The sequence below is a fragment of the Jaculus jaculus genome, chromosome 9, assembly GCF_020740685.1.
Source record: "Jaculus jaculus isolate mJacJac1 chromosome 9, mJacJac1.mat.Y.cur, whole genome shotgun sequence".
NCBI lineage: Eukaryota > Metazoa > Chordata > Mammalia > Rodentia > Dipodidae > Jaculus > Jaculus jaculus.
In genome coordinates this window covers 33,327,110-33,347,772 of record NC_059110.1, presented here as the reverse complement: position 1 = coordinate 33,347,772, position 20,663 = coordinate 33,327,110, and the positions used below count along the sequence as shown (strand labels likewise).

General features: G+C 39.3%; 1 protein-coding gene across 1 annotated transcript in view; it reads right to left on the bottom strand.

Annotated features, from left to right (window-relative positions):
- Nucleotides 1-1,338: 1,338 nt before the first annotated feature.
- Nucleotides 1,339-20,663, bottom strand: part of Moxd1 (monooxygenase DBH like 1) — an 85,076-nt gene continuing 65,751 nt past the window's right edge. The window contains exons 8-12 of the mRNA XM_004651336.2: nucleotides 20,112-20,303; nucleotides 17,737-17,796; nucleotides 13,712-13,854; nucleotides 2,972-3,140; nucleotides 1,339-2,544 (exon numbers count right to left, since the gene is read on the bottom strand). Of these exons, the coding sequence (XP_004651393.2) occupies nucleotides 2,398-2,544; nucleotides 2,972-3,140; nucleotides 13,712-13,854; nucleotides 17,737-17,796; nucleotides 20,112-20,303 (711 nt within the window). The 3' untranslated portion in view covers nucleotides 1,339-2,397. The remainder of the gene's footprint in view (nucleotides 2,545-2,971; nucleotides 3,141-13,711; nucleotides 13,855-17,736; nucleotides 17,797-20,111; nucleotides 20,304-20,663) is intronic.

Genomic DNA, 20,663 nt, shown 5'->3' with positions numbered 1-20,663 from the left:
TAAGAATACTTATATGTGATGTATGTCATATATAAAATTAGAAATGGCCTTCATGCTGAGTAATGTGTTTTGATTGAGTCAGCTGTATGTGTAACTACTGCTTGCGTGTCCCCTTGTTTGCCTCTGTGATCATTAGAATAAAGGTCAAAGCTCTCACTTTATCTCCTCTGTTTACTACATCAACCTTATCACTGCTAGGATCCTGCATGAGCTCCCTTAAAAAAAAAAAAAAAAAAAAAGATCACCCAAGGTACACTCAGTCATGGTAAATACTGAATTCACCAGAAAGATCTTCCCCATACTGACTGCATCTCAGGATCAAACCCATGACCAATGTCTCGAGCATCCCTGCATGATAAACTCAGAAAGCAGGTCATGTTGACTTAATCCAAGGCGGCAGCACAGATCTCTATGAAAGAGGATGTATAAGAATCCCAAGGACGGGCGAGAGGGCTGAGCAGTTAAGGCGCCTGCCTGTAAAGCCTAAGGACTCATGTTTGACTCTCCAGGTCCGACTCCGACGTAAACCAAATGCACAGTGACGTAAGTGTGCAAGCTCACACATGTGCACAAGAGGGTGCACACATCTGGAGAGCTTGACTGCAGTGGCTAGAAGCCCTCGTGAGCCAATTCTCTCTCTCTCTCTCTCTCTCTCTCTCTCTCTCTCTCTCTCTCTCTCATAAAATAAAGCAGTCTGTTGGGCTTGCTGGAAAGAAAAGCATCTCAAGCTGCTAAGGAAGTCTACATAAGATCAAACAACTTCGAATATAATCAGCATTCCATAGAATTCTCAAAACAGGGCTTGAGAGATGGCTTAGTGGTTAAGCGCTTACCTATGAAGCCTAAGGACCCCCGGTTTGAGGCTTGATTTCCCAGAACCCACGATGCACAAGGGTGCGCACGAGTCTGGAGTTCGTTTGCAGTTACTGCAGGCCCTGATGCGCCCATTCTCTCTCTCCCTCTCTCCCTCTCTCTCTCTCTCTCTCCCTCTTTCTCTTTCAAATAGGGAACAACTGAGATGATCATATTCCTCATACAAACATTCAGATTGAAAATCACAGAATCTTATATGTAACATTCATCCAACAAAAGGAAGCAAAGTTAACTACTAAATACATTTCAAATATTTCATCAAATGGGCAGGTTTTATGAATCAAAAAGTCAACACCCCAAGACATATTTATTTAAAAGACAAAATTGTTTATGGTGAACACATTATTTGAGGGAACAAAAGGCTTAAAAGTGAAACAAAAAAAAAATGTAATGCTCTTAATTGAAATTTTCAACACCAGTATGGAATCACTTTTCTTAAGGAGTATGTAAGATAGTACACAAAAGTTTAATTTCATTTAGTTTATTGATATGAGCCAAACAGGTTTAGCTTAAAAATGAAAACTGGACATAAACAAAATCTGGCTGTACTATAACAAAAAGAGACAGAAGAATGAGATTTTTCACTTGGTGGCAACTTTATATTGAAAGTTAGTTTATTAACTGATATAAAAATAAATCTGTAACAACAACCATGACTCAAACTGAGCCAGTGGGAAACACCAAATGGGGCGACACTGACTCGCCCTCTCCTGGGCCAGCTCACGGGCCCGCTTGGACCTGGGGTCCCCCAGGGGCCCTCACCAGGTTGCCAGCCAGTTCCATTTTCTCCCTAGCCCCCAGTCACCACAATCATGTCTACACTTATCAAAATCATTTTCTCTTTTGTTAGTGATCAAGCTTCAGGCAAAGTTCAACTGGGAAGTACTGAGCAAAGAAGAGGGGAAACCCTGAGATGGGTTTGGGTTCCAACAGACTTAGGGGAGCGAGGAGACTAAGGAGCATGAGACGTCGCTGAGGTGGGGCTTTCATGAGTAAGTCACGGGAAGGTCAGAAACAGACAGTTAAAGACAGGACTGGGGTTACACTTGGAAAATTACACCTGAAGAAAGAAGGAGGAGGAGAAGGAGGAAGCAGAGGAGGAAGACGAACCGAAAACTGAATAATAGTTTCTTTAATATGGTAAAAATAAAAGCATTCTGACCAAGAGATACACCAAGTTGAACAATGAGCATTTAAATAACACGTAATGTAAAAAGAATTAAAATTGTTTCCTGTCAACCTTATCCAATTTTTAACCATTATTAAGTAAGGACAAATTTTATTATCCATCTCCACAGACCATCAAATAATTCTGAGGAAAAATTGAGAAGCCTGGTGCCATCTTTGAGGTGTCTGGAAGGAGAGGGCAGGGAGGAAAGGAGTATATGACGAAGGCCTCCATACTCTTCACAGCCATCTCTTCAAGCCCAAAGTGGACGCAGTCTTTCACACGGGCTCTCAATGATAGGCTCAGATCCCAGAAGCTTGGGTCACCAAGTACTGCTGATCACAAGCACTGGGTGTTCAGCACGCTGGCAAGCAGAGGGCACACGTGAGCAACACCAGAGAAATTGTTCCCTGCAGGAGAGAGGACGCTGATGTGCCACACACCACAGGTTCTGCTTTGTAGGGTCGTTTGATCTCTGGTGGTAATGCCGTCATCCCTTGAATCTGAAAAGGAGAGAGCAGACAGAGCCCATGAACATACAACTTCAAGAACAGGACTGTGGCCCAGCCTGCCTGGACATGTCCACTTCTGCAAGGGATAAGCCTGTGGATGGTGCTTGTTGGAAAAGCCCAGCATCCGGAGAAGCAGGTGTTTAGGGCTTGGGAAAGAGGTAGAGGAGAAGGCCACATTCCCATGCTTTATAAAGCTCTGGTCCCATGCAGCCCATGGCCACGTCATCTTGACTTTAGTTTAGAACAGAGTTCTTTCTTCAAGGAAGCTTTCCGTTTTCAGGCGGTCAAAATAATAACTGCAGCAAATAAATTATCGGACGTATCAAAGAATGAGTGGACCACTGGATATACAGGTGTGGTCGGGGACCTTAGATGTTCCTGCTGGGGTTCCCGGGGGATAAAACAAAGCTGGGCTTACCGACCACTCTGCATTGTCAGTCTTGGAACATCTCACGTTCACCGGCAGGCCAAGGACAAGCTTATTGAAAGACAGCCCTTCCTTTTTAGTCCACTTAAACTTGTTCATCGCATCCATGAAAGAAAGATTTCTGTACTGTTTTGGGCTTTTGATAATGAAAGGCCATGTCCTAAAATGAAATAATCACAATCATATTCAGAAACATTTCATATTTCTTTCATTTTCAGCATTCACTAAGAGACTGCTACTTGTTCATTTTTACACAGAAAGGCAATACGATGTATATAAAGCACTTATGATCTCACTAGCATTTGCTAGGACTAAGTACCAAATAAAGACAGAACTTGCTAATTTTGCCCAAGAAAGCTTCCCTGTAGAGTCTCACCTAGTCATCTATCTATCTATCTATGTATCTATCTATGTATCTATGTATCTATGTATCTATGTATCTATCTATCTATGTATCTATGTATCTATCTATCTATCTATCTATCTATCTATCTATCTATCTATCTATCTATGTCAGTAATATAGTATAACTGATTTACTTATTTCAGCTTCATTTCTGAAGAATGTAATGCCAATGGTACAATAAAGAAACCTGCAGGTTCTTGAAAGTACTAGAACAGTTGTTAAGAGCCAAAGCCCCTCCCATGCCACTATCCTGCAGGCTCAGGCTTTCCTGAATGAGAGAAGAAGCGCAAAGACCTGAATCTAAGTCAGTGGTTTAACATTTTTATTGAAGCCAAGCATGATGGCGCACATCTGTAATTCCAGTGCTAGGGAGGCAGAGGCCAGTGGATAATGAGGTCAAACCAGCCTTAGCTATATAGTGAGTTGAAGACCAGCCTGGGTTACATGAGACTGTTTCAAGAAAACAACAAACAACAACAACAACAAAAAGTTAAAGAGAAAAAAGTACCCTGTCTTCATATTCTCTTTTTCCACTTGCCACGACAGGAGACACATTTCTAAGAACTAGAGAAGAAATCTTAAAGAAATGATTCAACCAGCTTGAAAAGATATTCGAACGATAGATTTCACTGAACGTTTTATAATATTGATTTCTAGAAAAAAAGAAGCCAGGCATGGTAGTACATGCTTCTGTTGTCAGCACTTGGGAGGCTGAGATAGAAGGATCATGATGAGTTTGAGGGCGGCTTGGAACTACAAAGTGAGTCCTAGATGAGACTGGGCTAGAACTTTGAACTAGCCCCTCTAAAATATTCTCAGGAAATAAACCATGTCTGTTATAGGTTGTTACCATGGGTGACCAGTAGACATTGGACGGATAGCCTAAAACTGTGATCTTTCATTAATTGGCAATAATGACCAACTTCTCTTGTGCCTGCTAAGCAATCCAAACATTAAAATCTGATTTTCATAATCTCTTCAAGAACTCTTTTCATTACTGTCTCTCTGATATGCATAACTCACTTGATATACTGGATGTATCTTCGTAAGTAAGCTAGATAAACTTTATTAATTTGGGGGGGGTGGTCAGGGCTAAAGATAAAATTTTAGTGTCAAAATTGAAAATTACTTTTCTTTATTTTAGCATTAGATGAGAAAAATGAAACATTGGATAATATATAAAGATCCTTACATTCTTCAGCTCAAATTCCTCTTTTCCTTTAATTAAAGCCAACATATCTCTATTGTGTTTTAATGCATTATTTTACAGAGATCTTAAAAACTGAGGACAATTATTAAGTTATCACATTTAATCAGCAGTACATGACATTAAACATATAAAGCAATTTCCTAAAACCTGTAACATTTTCTAATCAAATTGTCGTGGCATATTATATAATCCAAAATGTATAGACCCAACACTTGACTTGTAAAAGCTTATTAAATTTGCACATCGTTTCTTTAAATCATTTAAATATCAAATAAATTTAAAAATTACTTTGGGGGGGATGGGCAGTGTATCGTAGGTGTGGTGTGGCATGTGTGTGACGCATGTATATGTGTGTGCAGATGCATAGGCCCTGTGTGTGACGCATGTATATGTGTGTACAGATGCATAGGCCCTGCGTGGAGACCAGAGAAGAAGCTAGGGAGCTCCCTCTTTAATGTTCATCTGCATATTGCCTTGAAAACCTCACTGATTTCAAAGTTCTGCAGGGCAGATATATGTAACCACGCCCAGCTGGTTATGTGGCTCCTGGTGACTCAAATTCAGGTGTTTCAGTCCCTTGTGTTTGAGCAGGAAGCACTCGTCCCCTTTGAGACATCTCTCCAGTGCCTAAAGTTTACTTTTGAAAAAAGACAACAAGGGCTGGAGAGATAGCTTAGCGGTTAAGCGCTTGCTTATGAAGCCTAAGGACCCTGGTTCGAGGCTTAATTCCCCAGGACCCACATTAGCCACATGCACAAGGGGGCCCATGCATCTGGAGTTCGCTTGCAGTGGCTGGAGGCCCTGGCGTGCCCATTCTCTCTCTGTCTCTTGCTCTCTCTCTCTCTCTCTCCCTCTCTCTCTCTCTTTTTCTCTCTGCCTCTTTCTCTGTCTGTCGCTCTCAAATAAATAAATAAAAATAAACAAAATTTTAAAAAAAGAAAAAGAAAAAAGACAACAATTTTGAAACAAGAACATCAACTTTAGAACCAGAGAATGCTGAAGGCCAGATAGGGCAACCCCAAAAAGTACCACAAGAGGGCACCTGGTTTGTTTTATTTATTATTTTTTCTAAACTGTGTAGGTGGTTAACTGTGAGCACTCCGCAGCCTTGCTGGTCAGGTGATTTTGAATCCAACATGCATAAATGAAATCTAAAAGCATTTGTGCTATGAGAAGTCAATCAATTGATATTTGCTGAGATTTTACAGCATGAGGTGACAGAAATAGCCAGATGTGTTAACCTGCAGGATACTCATGTGGAAAAGGCCGAGTCAGTGGTTCATATATTAGAGACAATGTCTAAGGATGGAAAATCTGACAATGCAGTCAACAACTTCTCTAAAACAGCATCATTGTCTCTTATTTTGTCCAGTTTCAAATTCTCAATTTTTTTTTTTTTATTTTTTTGGTTTTTCGAGGTAGGGTCTCACTCTAGCCCAGGCTGACCTGGAATTCACTATGGAGTCTCAGGGTGGCCTCAAACTAACGACAATCCTTCTACCTCTGCCTCCTGAGTACTGGGATTAAAGAGGGTCTGGGAAGATGGCTAAGTGGTTGAAGGCACTTGCTGCAAACCTGAGGGCCCTAGTCAATCTCCCTCACTGCGAATGTAGAGCCTGATTAAACACGTCTGTCATTCCAACACACCTGGACAAATGGGTGGCGGGGCTGGGAGAATTCAGAAGCTGGCAAACCACATTGGCAAGAGATACACTGTCTAAAAAGAATGGAAGGAAGAAGAAGAGAAGCCCCCTGAGCACATGCCCATGCCCATGCAGCACACACCTACCCCCGCCACATGCACACGAACAATGAGAACTGAAAAAATTCTCAAAATCTTGGAGAAAAGAGGAGACATACAGATGAAAAAAGATAAAAAGGCTTAGGAAAGAGAATATACTAATTATTTACCTCAAAAAAGACCAGAAAAAAGGTTATCCTAAAGTGACAGATATCTCCACTATTGCTGGGATTAAGATAGTTAGAATTATGAAGAATGTTGGGCTTGGAATATAGGTCAGTGGGAGAGAATTTGCTTAGTATGTATTGGGTGGTAGGTTCAATTTCCAGAAACACACACACACACACACACACACACACACACAGAAAAATAAAGGACTATTGTAGAGAATAATGGGCAATGCATTTCTGTACATCTCTGTACTGTGTAAATGTTTATCCAGGTACACATATAAACTTTTTACAATATAACACGATACTTAATCAAAAAATAAATTGTGTCAGAGTAGGAGGGCAATTCACTGGATAAACAACTTGCTGTATAATTCTCAGTACCTGACTTCAGATTCCCAAGACATATGTAAAAGCCAGAAGCTCTGAGAGATTTCTTTAACCCCAGCATACCCATGGTTATGTGGCAGGCAGAGACAGAAGGATTTCTTGGAAGCTCCTGGACAAACTAGCCTGGCAAATGGAGAAGTAAGTAAAAGAACCTTCCTCAAGAGGGGATGGAAGGAGGGGCTAGCACCTGAAAGGGGTTCTCTGACCTCTACACGCACACCAAGGCACACACATACACACCCACACTCAGGCACAAAACACATGCCGTGCACAAGTGCACACCAGTAAGTTAATAAATAGTATTGATGCTAGCACTCATTAACTTTCTTTTGTAACTCCAATTTAAACTCAGAGATGTGTTTTTCTCCGAAGATGGAAGAATTTACTCCAATACACAGTAGAGTAAGTCTTAATTTTCTTCCTAAAACAAGGTAATTTGAATTCATAAATTTGTAGTGACTGATGAAGTATTTAATACTGCAATGGTGTTTAGCGTTTGCTCTTCTGTTCTGAATAAATTAAAAAGCAGACGGAATAAAATAACCAATGGTTGTTTCATTTCTTACCTGAGCCTCCCTGGGAGCCCTGCTGCTGTTTTTAAACTTTTATTGCTATAGTCTTTATTGAGAGTGAGAGGGGAGGAGGAAGAAAAATAGATGGAAAGTCTTAGCCAAGGAACTGTGCTATACACATATGGCAGAATGAAGAACCTTATAGATGATCCGCCATTTAGCAAATAAACGTATGATCAAATATTGGTAAAACAAACACAAACCCATTAATGGCTCTTCACTTCTGGCCACATTAGAGGAACTAATACCACGTTGCTAAAAAACACAACACTCCAATACTTACAAATGAAAGTAGACAAAACAGCTATTTCTGGAGACTGGAGAACAGGCAGCAGAAAGCGATGAAGCAAAGGGAAGAAATAATGCAGCATTTGAAAGGCATGTTCATCCAGCTTTCTGCCTGGAAGCATTTTCTGGACAACAAGACAGAAAGGGGTGTTTCTAAGTAATAAAATGACAGTCTCAGTAGGTTAAGGGAGCTGGAAGCCCTGGAATTTTAAAAGTGTACCCAGCTCTTTAAAAATCAGTGTAAGCTTCAAGTAAGCATGCAACTAAGTGATGAGCCAGCTATATTTAGCATAACATTCCACAAGACTGGGCAAAGAATAGGTAGAAAATGTAAACCAAGTGATCCCCAGAGCTCACAGAAACCTGGCAGCCATTCAAGCTCCCCAGTGGAAGGTTTTGTACTGATGACGCAGGCGCTTCGTAGAGACCTGAGGATGGGTCAGAGCTACAGTCATATAAGCCTTAAATGTCATTCTAAAGCCACACTGACAAAGCTCTTTAAGACATCAAGAAACTATAGTGCTAATCAACATAAAATTTATGTCCAGTCAAAAATTAGGGGCTGTAGAGATGGCATAGTGGTTAAGGTATTTGCCTGAGAAGCCTAAGGATCCAGGTTTGATTCACCAGCACCCACGTTAAGCTAGATGCACAAGGTGACACATGTGTTTGGATTTTGTTTGCAGTGGCTACAAGTCCTGGCGTGCCCAATCTCCCTGTATCTGCCTCTCTCTCTCTCTCCCTCTCTCTCTCTCTCAAAATAAATAAATTATTAAACATATGATGATGTAAAGATGAACAAAACACAAAAAAGTCAGTGGATAAAGCTTAGAAATAACAAAGATTAAAACATTAGAATATAAAGATAAAACATAAAGGTAAATATTAACAAAGCATGTGAAAATGCCTACACTGAAAATTACAAAACCGTGCTGAGAAAAATGAAGGGCCTCTTCAATGTGGGGAGAAGCATACCATGTTCATGGAGGAGAAGGTTGCATGATTGCTGAGGTATTTGTGCTTCCATATTGTTCTATAGGACTAATATAATCCCCTTTAGATACTAGCAGGTTTGGTTTGTATTTTAAACTCTTTGCCCATGGATGAAGCAATTTTTCAATTTTTTTTGAAATTTCCAATTCTTGCTCTTAATGCTAGGGTATCCTCTCAGCCCGTGAGCAGGACCAGTGGCTCTTGGTGTCCTTCTTCATGCCCTGAGCTTAGTAAAGTCTCCCAGAATGTTCATTTTTTTAAAAAAAAGAAGTTTTAAACTTCTTACTGTACAAGTTTTTGAATTATGTATGTAAAATGAAATTAATCTAGAGTATTAAATTAATCTTGGAAAAATAAAACAATTGTCCTTTTAGAGATTACTTGTTCTTATTTGAAGATTTCCACTAAAACAATAATCTACAAGCTACATGAAAAAAATTACTCAAAATGAATCATCAATATTAATGTCAAAGTTAAAACTAAACATTTTAGAAGGAAGAAAAACACAGAAAAAAACATTCACAATGACTGGTAGGAAAGAATTTCTTAGAAAGAAGATCAAAAGCACAAAACAATCCACAAAATTATAGCATGAAGTTATAATAAATACAGTTAGAAATGAAACTGAATTGGGGAGAAATTATCTGGCAAAAGACCAATGTTCAAAATATAAAGAATTATAATATTCAATAAGAAATCAAGTGATCCAATTAAACAGCACACAAAAACTTGAGTAAAAAAAAAAACAAACAAAACAAAACTAAGAAGCAGGCTAGAGAGATGGTTGTGGTTAAAGGCACTGGCTTGCAAAGCTTGGCGGCCAAAATTTGATTCCCCAGTACCCACGTGAAGCTAGATGCAGAGTGGTGCATGAGTCTAGAGTTCACTTGCAATGTCAAGAGGCTCTGACACATCTATTCTTTCATTTCTCCCTACCTCTCTCTGCTTGCAAATAAATAAATAAAAATATTTAGAAAAATTTCTAAGCAAAAAGAAACACAACACACATACATGCACGCATTTACACACATGCATGCATTCTCCACACATGACTGCAGGAAAGTCTCTAGCTAGTCTTAGACCAATAATATTATCTTTCTAGCTCTAGCTCTAATAAAATTATTTATAGACTGTGCTAGGAATGTAACAGCCTGTACTAGAGAAGAAATAGCTGGAAAAGTGAAAGACTGATCCTAGCTAGCTCATATTATGGCATGAATGTTTGCATCTCTCCACACTTCTTGCCGAGGGGCTGAGAAGATGGTTCAGTAGTTCCATGAGGACCTGAGTTTGATCCCCAACATCCACCTTTAATACCAAAACTGGGGAAAGGGTGACAGGCAGGCACACAGGGCTCACTTGCTAGCTAGCCTAAACAAATTTGTGAGCTCTGGGTTCTGTGAGAGATCCTGTGTTAAAAAATAAGATGGAGAGAAACTGAGGACACCCAGTATCAACCTCTGACCTCCATACCCACATACAAACACCTGCATGTGCACCTACTACTAGTACACACTTACACACACACACACACACACACACACACAGAGACCACAAAGTATACATCCAATAAAAAAGATGTTTGATCTTTATGAGGACTACAAAAGAAGGCACCATTGCAGAACCAGAGAACCAGTCCTCACCAGATCCTGAATGAGATTTTGTGATTTTGGACTTTTGAACCTCCTTATGGCGAGCAATATATCTCTATGGTTTTTTGCATGCAAAATCTAAGGCATTCTGCTATAGCAGTCCATGTGGATGACAGCAACCTCCTGGTCACAGATGTCCTCCACATTGCAGCGCAGCCAGTCCCGTTGATGTGGGTTGTAAGACCCAGGACCAGCTGCTTGCCAGGGTGCAGGAGCTGCAGTGTAGTGAGGTATGTGCAGTCAGGGTCTGTCCATCAAGCAGAGTTTTCCCAAACCTCGCAACCCCAGGTCTCCTTTGTGATCACTTACCTGTCAGCAATATGCTCACTGCCCAGAATGTGAGGAATGTGACGAAACTTCATAGACTACCACAAGTTGCTCATGGTGCACAGTTTACCTGCCTCACAGTGACCAGTAAGCATGTGAAACACGACCCACACCATTAGCCAAAAAGGGAAGCTGTGACGAAAAATATACTAAAGTGGGTAAAATTAAGCCAGCTGTGGTAGCACATGCCTGTAGCCCCATTATCATGGAAGCTGGGGCAGGGGAATTGTGAGTTCAAGGTCAGCTGAGGCTAGCCGTATCTATCTATGGATAAAATTTAAAGACTGTTTAAAAAAATCAGTAATAATACTAAGTTTTTTAAAAAAGGTCCTGGTACATTACTGATAAGAATTCAAAAAGACAGGATAATGTTGGAGAACATATTTAGAATCTCATGAACTAGATAGTAACTTAGACAAGTAAAAACACAGATCCACACCTTAAGTCATATACTAGTGTTCATATGGGCTTTCCTCATAACAGCTGGAAATTGGAAGCAATACCAGTGCCTTACAATGGGCACATCAGTCTAATAAATTGCTATGCGTATCCTCACAGGCAATATTACTAGGCAAGAAAAAAAAAAAAGATACCTACTGCTTAGCTATTCACAAGCATAGATAAAATCGGAAACATTCTCAGTGAAAGACACAAAAGAGCGCCCTGCAGTCCATTCCAATTTACATAAAAACTACAGATTAACAAATTAATGTATAGCAACATAAGGCAGATTTTCCGCTTCTTGAGGCTTTGTATATGGGAGGTAGTATTGCCATGCCTTCACATATATGATAAAATATTTTTAGCATCTACTTAAAATAAGTACACTTGATTGTAAATTGCACTTTAACCAATTTGACTATAACTATTAAAAACAGATCATCAAAGTAGACACAAAAAAGACACAGCATAATGATACTATAAACATATATAAACTTTACAAGGTATTTGTGACAGAAAGAAGCCGGGAAATTCACGCAACATGGCCCATCTCCTAACCCTGCTCCCACTCTCGAACAAATGAACATTGAAAAGCACCCAGCCAAATGGAGTCTCCCCAACAGAGGGCCGGCTTGAGGGTGGCAACAGACTGGACAGCCTGATTAAGCTGCCACACTCTTCCAGGAAAGTGATTCACCCACCAGACAGAAAACCGCCTTTGAACAGTTTTAATAAATCAGAGGAATGAATAATGCTCTTATTCTAATGTGGAGTACAGTCCCACACCACTCTCATAATCCCCTTACTTTCAAAATACACAAATGTGTGTGCAAAAATGAGTCACCCAATCCTTATACTGTGGTGTGGAAAAACAAAAAAATACCTAGATTCAAATGTGTTTGGAAGTTTGGGATAAGAATACTTCAGCATAAGTAAGCAATGAGACAGCTACCATAGAAACATAAGATGAGAAGAAAATTATATAAAAGATTGCTCATAAATATATAGGAAAACTGGCCCTCTCCCTCCCATTAGCCCTTGTTCCTCTTGACAGTTTTGCTTCTACGTTCATGACATCTACAAATATTTCTTAGGCACTAACTGTACGCACAGAGTCTATATATAAATACAGAGTAAGTAGAGATTGAAGGCCCTTTAAAACTAGAAAGGATACTTGACTACTTTCAAGAACACAAGCTCCAGGCTGGAGAGATAGCTTAGCGGTTAAGCGCTTGCCTGTGAAGTCTAAGGACCTCGGTTCGAGGCTCGGTTCCCCAGGTCCCACGTTAGCCAGATGCACAAGGGGGCGCACAAGTCTGGAGTTCGTTTGCAGTGGCTGGAAGCCCTGGCGCGCCCATTCTCTCTCTCTCCCTCTATCTGTCTTTCTGTGTCTGTCACTCTCAAATAAATAAATAAATAATGAACAAAAAATACTTAAAAAAAAAAAAAGAACACAAGCTCCAAAGTACCCAAACAGAAACTCGGCAGAAGCTTAAAGAGGAGAAAGTGAGGACCATGAGACGAGGGAGTAGGACAGGCTCATGACTGGGAACTGCCAGCCGCATTTAAAATCATTTTGATAAGATGAAAAACATTTTAAAATTTTTTGATTGAAAAAATTTTAATTGATTTTTTTAAAAGTCCAGTCTTAATGTACAAGCCATTTCCTAACTCATCCCTTTGCCCTCAGGCTACAGAAAAGTGGATAGAAGCAAATCAACCCATGAATGAAACTCAGGGAAAGACAAGATGTTACGGAGCGTGCGTTCTCTTAGCATTGGGACAGACACCAGCTTCAGGCTGAGCTTTCCTGTGAGTAGGAAAAGCTGGAAAAGAATAAGCTGACAAATATTCAAATTTTACAAAAGAAAAGATTGAAGTAAAAGGGCCTTGAAGGGAATGAACAAACAAACTGCTGAAAGCAAGTAAAGAGAACCAATTCTCAAAGAAAATGTAATTAAAAGAAGGGCAAACTCCCTCAAAGATACCTGACCAAACAGATCATGGCATCTGGTGTCAGGCCCCTATGAGAGACTGCACCGTGAACAATGAGTGGCTTCTCACCTTGCCCAGCTCTAGTTTTTGATCTTACCCTCATACTCAATACAGTAGCCAAATGGGTTTTGCTTATATAACTTAGTTTTTCTTGTCACTGTCCATAAGTTCCTCTCCCACGTGCTTTGACCCACCTCCTCACATATCTTCTACTCCACTTCACTGTGTTCCTGCCAAAGGCACTCCACATATGTGGAAGGACTCACATCCCTTTCCCCTATCCATTTTGCTTAGTGTTTTTATCCTGTATGAAGATTATCCCTGAATACAGCTAGGAGCTGGTCCTTCAGGTCCTCTAAGCAAACCACTGATCCTGACAGAGGTTTGGGTACCTGGACACAACAATCAAGAAGCTTCTTTGGTTTCCCAAGCGATTAAAGAGAACAGCACATAAAATAACCCCGTAAGATGATAATTATTGCAATATGACAGTGAGGCCCACACCTCGAGGCCAATAACCTCTACCACACAATCCATGTATACTTACGTGACAGGCCTGTAGATCTCCTTCACGCCAATGAACTGCAGCTGCTCCATGATATCCGGGATGCTGGCACAGCGGGTGAGGTTGATTCTTGGGTAATAAAGAAGGTAGGAGAGACACATTTCATTCCTGGTGCTTAGTCCTCCCTGAAAATGGAGATGTTTCATTGAGAAAAGTGTAAGTTCCACCGGTTCTGAGGCACAAGGCACAAAAGCCAACAAGGTTATAGAGTTCCTTCCAATTCTGAGAGGTATGGTCTTAAAACTGAATAGTAACAGTTGGTAATCACTATTTTTGTAGTGCTGGAGAACTAGATACAAGACCTTATCCATGCTGGGCAAACACTCCACCACTGAGCTACAGTCTTAACACTTAAAAAAAAAAATTACAAACAGGGTCTCAATAAGTTATTCAGGCTGGTCTTGAATTTACTCAGACAGACTTTGAACTCACAACTTTCCTATTTCAAGCCTGCAAGCGGCTAAGATGACAAATATTAATTTAAATGACTTAAGTTTGAAAAATATACTGATATATTAAAAAATACTGGAATTATCTTTAACTCTTTAAAAGTCATTTTTCTTAAATAACCTAATAATCTCTTTCTGCTGATTTAACGGAACATTTACCTCAGTAGACACTTTAGAGGCTCTAGATGTTTGGTGTGCATGATAACAACAAATTCATTTGATGGAATTTTTGTTTTGTTTTGAAGGAGAAATGTGCAGCCCATGCTGGTCTTGACCTTTGTAGCTAAGAATGGCTTTGAACTCTTCATCTACCTGCCTAACTGAAATAAATTGCCTGGGGCCATATTTTTATGTCTGTAAGTAACTGCTACATACCACAGAGAAGACAGATACACACCTTGGATCTAAGTAGTTAGCTACCATATATTAAACTTTCAAAGACCATCAGGGGAACAGAGTCCAGAGTTTCTAAGATATATTTTGCTATGTCCTGTTTTCAACAAAAACTTAATGACATGAAAAGAAACAGTAAACTGCAATCTGCATGCCAAGGTAAATAATTCAGTAGTAATTACCGTGAGACTATAAATGAGTTAGGTTGAACAAAGCATGAAAAGACAATATGAATATGTTCAAGGAATTAAGAGAAAAACGTGAACAAGCAATTAAAGGCAATTATGTTCTTAACAAGTAAGCAGATGGCAAATGACAGCAGAGACAGAAAATAACAAAAAATAAAATAAAGTAATAAAAAAAGACCCAAACAAACAGAATATCTAGTTCTGGAGGTGCCAAGACTGAGTGAAAACTCACATGATGAGCTCAACAGAGATTTGAGATAACCTAGGAGTCAATTAATTTAAAGACTGGCTAATAGAAATTATCCAAATAAGAGAGAAAGAAAGTACTAAAAAATGAAAAAGTTTTCTTTTTCTCACAATGACTATCACTTGTGACAGCATTTTTATAATATAACCTACACATTCCTACTTATCTTAATACTTTGTCAACCTCAAATCAAATTTCTACATGTTGGACTTGTGGCATGTTTCCAGAATTCCAATTCTGTTACACTGCTCTAACTGTAAACCTGTACCACATTGTATTAGTCACCACAGCTTTGAAATGCAGTTTCATATATTTTAGCTTATTTCTCAGCTTGATATTTTTAGCAGTCTTACCTGGTCTTAGCCCTTCAATCTCCTATGTATACACTAGAACTTGCTGCATTAAAAGCTAAAAATGTAGGCATTTTTACAAAAATGAAAAAATTAGAAAACTTTTGCAGTCATGGCTCAGCAAAGACATCTGAAGACACAAAAACCCGAGTCATAAAATTTCGCTAAATTTCTGTTACTGGAATCACACAAAATTTATAGGCCAGCTTGAGTAGAAGAGTAGTCTTTATTTTACTTAGCTCTTTTGTGTTTGATTTTTATTAGTTTATGAGCGTATAATCACTGTACATGGCACTGGTTTCATAAGAAAGTTTTCACAAAGAACATAATGTTCTTTAGGCTAGAATCCATGAAAATAGCATCTCTTAATTTTTTCAGGTGTTCTTTACTGTCTTACAACAAAGATTTATATTTTCAGTGTAGAGACTATATACATCTAATACAGAACTTTGTTTCTCCATAACTTATATCTTTATAGTACATGGACTCAAGATAGTGGCCTCAACATTAAAATACAATGTACTTTCTTATGAGACAGAGAGAGGGAGAGAGGGAGAGAGAATTGGCACCCCAGGGCCTCCAGCCTCTGCAATGAAACTCTGCCTTGTGCATGTGTCATCTTCTATGTCTGGCTTATGTGGGATCTGGGAAGTTCAACATGGGTCCTTAGCTTCATGGGCAACTGCTAGGCCATCTCTCCATTCCCAATGTACATTTTTAATATTTTTTATTATTCTTATTTACTTATTAGAGAGAATGGGCCCACCAGGGCCTTTAGCCACTGAAAATGAACTCCAGATAAATGTGCCACCTTGTACATCTAGTTTATGTGGTATCTGGGGAATCCAACTTGGGTCCTTAGGCTTCATACGAAAGCACCTTAACCTCATGACCATCTCTTCAGTAACCCCCTCAATGTACCTTTTAATATAAATCTTGGAAGAAATTTTTGTGTCATTTATTGTTTTCCTTCTTACTTCCTGAAACTTACATTTCCTTTCCTTTCCAGTGCACTGCAATGCAATCCTGTACAATGCTGAGAAGAAACAGTAATAAATATTTTTGTAGTCTTTGTATTATAAATATATATTTCTAGGGGCTAGAGGGATGGCTTAGTGGTTAAAGCACTTGCATATGAAGCCTAAGGACCCAGGTTCAATTCCCTAGTACCCATGTAAGCCAGGTGCACATGGTGGGACATGTGTCTGGAGTTCATTTATAGTGGTAAGAGGCCCTGGTGTGCCCATTTTCTCCCTCCCTCTCTATCGCTCTCTCAAATAAATAAAAAAATAATATATATTTATAGTATTTAATTAATATGAGGTACCTATTTTATTTTAGCTAACTATTATATAATCAAAGAAATTTCTCCTGTTCTTTGCTTCATGTCCTTTTCTTCCCCCTTTGATGTTCTTTTATTTATTTTTTCTATCCTTTTTGGGATGTTCATACCTTTTCCTTTCAATCTATTAACATGAAATGACATATTTTATGACTAAGCTAAGTTTATATTCTTTTTCTACAACCAAATCAATTATAACATTAGATCTATACATAAAACAGGATCTAGTTTGTTAATGTTTTGTTTGGTATTTCCCTCTTTCATCCTTGTAGTTTTACTCTTAAGACTGTGTTAGCTTCAGAAAATGAGTTGGCAGGAGATGTTCTCTGCTTGTACTCCTAGAAGACTCTGAGCAAGGATGATATATCTATTTCTTCAGTGTTTTGCAGAAGTTCCCAATTAATCTGTTGGGCCAGACTTCTCTGAGAGTCAGAGGCTCTGAGTTCATGGGGTTCATTTTCGTTTTGAAGTCTGGATTTTATCTAAATAAAGACCTAAGTAAACAGACAATTAATGACCACATATAATATTTGATAAGGAAAAAAGAAAAGATAAGGAAGGGTATCTTTCCATCTAAGAGCCAATAAATTACACGATAATTATTTTCATAGTGTTGTTAAGGTTTTGAAGTATGATAAGAAACTAAAAACAGCCCTGATTTCACCTTTATGATGCTTCGTGGTGAAAATGTCAAGAACTCTGTTTCCAGGCTGGAGAGATGGCTTAGCAGTTAAGGTGCTTGCTTGCAAAGCCAAAGGACCCAGATTTGATTTTCCAGGACCCACGTAAACCAGATGCACATGGTGGCACATGCATCTGGAGTTCATTTGCAACAGCTGGAGGCCCTGGCATGCTCATTCTCTCCCTTCCTCCTCCCCCCTGCCCTCTCTATCTTTTTCTCTCTCTCTCAAATAAAAACAAAAGATTTAAAAAAGAATTGTTTCCAAAGAGAAATGTTTTTGTTTGTTTCCCTTTAAAATCAAAGGTACTTTCTTCCTCATTATAAATAAACCTCAATAAATAATAAAATGTCCTTACCCAAGTCATCCCAACTCTATCCTTTGTGTTGTAGCGACACTCCGTAATTAGGTTGTCCCCCTAAAATATAAAAGCAAGAGTATTCAGGTTGAAGTTTCACACTGCCTTCTTTTTTTAATCTAACATATAGATATTGATAGACCAACTATAAATAATTTCTGTATCAAGTAATTTGATTCAAAAGACCTATGCTGTGCTTTATTCTAGGGTTACATATGTAACCAGCAAACAAAGATGGTCCTTAAGCCCTGGTGAGTATGCAGCATTGTAGATGTCTCTATCTACAATGGTAAAAACAGTGAGGGAACAGACTTTTAACTAAAAATGATAACAAGATATCACATACTTTCACAACAGGTATGAGGAGATTAAATCACAGAATGCATATTTAATCCTTAGTAAAGAGTACTTAGCAAAATGTTCATCACAATACTAGTTACTGTGATGACTTATCCATTTACATTATTTTCCATAAGGCTTAGTCATGCCTTTATTCCCTTCGAACAGAATTATGAGGCCAATTAATAGTAATTTATGTGCTAGAGTTTTCCAACTCTTCAAACGTTAAAACATGCATGGCAAATGGTGATCTTATTGTGGCACCACATCAGGAAAGCTGATGGAACAACTGTCCATGAACCTCACTGAGGCCGCTTCCTTTGTATACCTGCTGCTGGGCTTTCACTCCCTGCACCACCTCTCAGAGGCTATGATGAGCAGCATCCTAACATACGTGAGTCTCACTCAAGGACACACTGGTTAGGAAGTGCTGAGACAGTACAGCAAGCACTGAGACCAACAGAAAGAGTCCTTAGGAATCTCGACAAATTAATTTCACAAACGTTTTCTTCCCAAGGTGTATCAAAGAATTTTTAAAAGGAATAAAGATTCAAGTCTATGAACATAAAGGGTGACTGTTCAAAAAAAGTAGGGCTCTCTCCTCTTCATAAATTTCTTCTATTTTCCTATTTTCTCTATGCCTTCTCCCTGACAATCTATTCCATTTAAAAATTCTACTCCAAGTATTACAAAGAGAAGACATGTTTTGTAACTGTCATTTCACAAATTTTATAAGAACTTAGCTTTTAAAATATTTTATTTATTTATTTATTTATTTATTTATTTATTTATCTGATAAAGAGGCAGATTAAGAGAGGGAGAGAGAGGCATGATAGGGCCTCCAGCCTCAGACGCATGCACCACCTTCTGCATCTGTCTTATGAGGATCCTAAGGAATGGAACCTGAGTCCTTTGGCTTTGCAGGCAAGTGCCTTAACCACTAAGCAATCTCACCAGGCCAAGAATTTACCTTTTAAGAGTGGGCGGGGCTGGAAAGATAATTCAGAGGGTAAGAGCACTTGCTTTGCAAGCATGAGGACCCAAGTAAATGCCCCAGTACCCACGTAAAAAGCCAGACGGGGCTGGCTGCACACACCTCTAACCCCATCCGCAGTGGAGGTAGAGACAGGCTGCTCACTGGGATCCCTAGTCAGCTAGCCTAACCAGAGAGGGTTAGATTCTAGTTTCACTAAGAAACTCTGTCTCAGGGAAATAAGGCAGAAGAGCAGAAGAGGAGGACATCCAACATCTTCCTCTGGCCTCCATATATGTGTTAATGTGAACACACACATGTACATGCACCAAGTACTCATACCCCCACACATGCCAAAATAAAAATAAATAAATAAATAAGCAAAAAGAGTGGAGTAAGGGTAGGAAATTCTGTGACTTGTGAGCTTGGTGGACAGCGAATAAAATAATTGGAAAAGGGAAGCATCAGAAAAATTCTAAAAAATAAAAGGCATCGCTATGGCAAGACCACAGTTCTTTTCTTTTATCATAGTCCCAAGGACTGTTGCAAACTGGATCAAAAAACAGTGTGTAGTTAACTGTATGAATACCTTTTCTAATAGAATAATGATCCTTAATGTGCATTTTTTGGTGAAACAATACTACTAAAATATATGTTCTTTTTCCAAGACAACATAAATAATGTCAAATTTTACCATTGCCAGAATCGCAACCCAGATCACTAATTGACAAACCAAGAAAAATGGTAACAAATTAATGTCTAGTGATCAGAGTCTGAGCTCTTTCTTTTTTTCTTTTCTTTTTTTAATTTTTTTCCTTTAATCAAGAACTTGCATTGCCCTGGGGCATGGATGGTAAGAAGGTGAGCTTCAGTTTTGGAACACAGATCAAAGGCATTCCCCGTGCTTTATGCAATGCCCACAGTGCTTGGCTTTAAGAGTATGTGGTGATGAGCAATCTGTTTGGCAAGGAAGCATCATCGTTGCTCCATCTCAACAGATCAGCTCGTGACTCTCATGACGTTCAGCGAAACAGAACACACACACACATACACAAACACATACTGGTAAAATGGTTTGCTCTTCCCTCAGATACTGAAACTCCTGGAAATTGAAATCAAAGTCATCATCATAAGCCAACAGCTTCATCTCCTCCCCCTTGCGAAAATGTCGCAGCCGGATGCCTCTGCCAGCCAGGTGAGCGTGGAGCAGGACAGCAAACACGTGGATGCCGCTTGGCTTCTCAGCTTCCAGAGCCTGCGGGGACAGCGAGAAGGGCCCGATTAGCCTGAACAAAAGCATGTTCAAACACCTCGAGCATACTTGGAGGGACAACTGACAAGAAAAGACGAAGCAATTGCAGTGAATGGCAGCAGAGCTGCCAAATTTGCATCTGCTCAATGTTCTCTTTGTGAAGCAATCTTTGCCAGGAAGACAGGAGAAGCCTCGCCAGATCATGCTAAATTTATGTTTCTTTTCCTTTCTTTGAGGAGGTGAAGATGCACTCAACACTCCTGGAGAAGATTCTGGCATGTCAAAACCCGGAAAATGCAAATTCAAGAAAGAGAAACTTGTTCCCACTTCTCCAGATCAGAAAGCCAGGGCCATTGGTGGAAT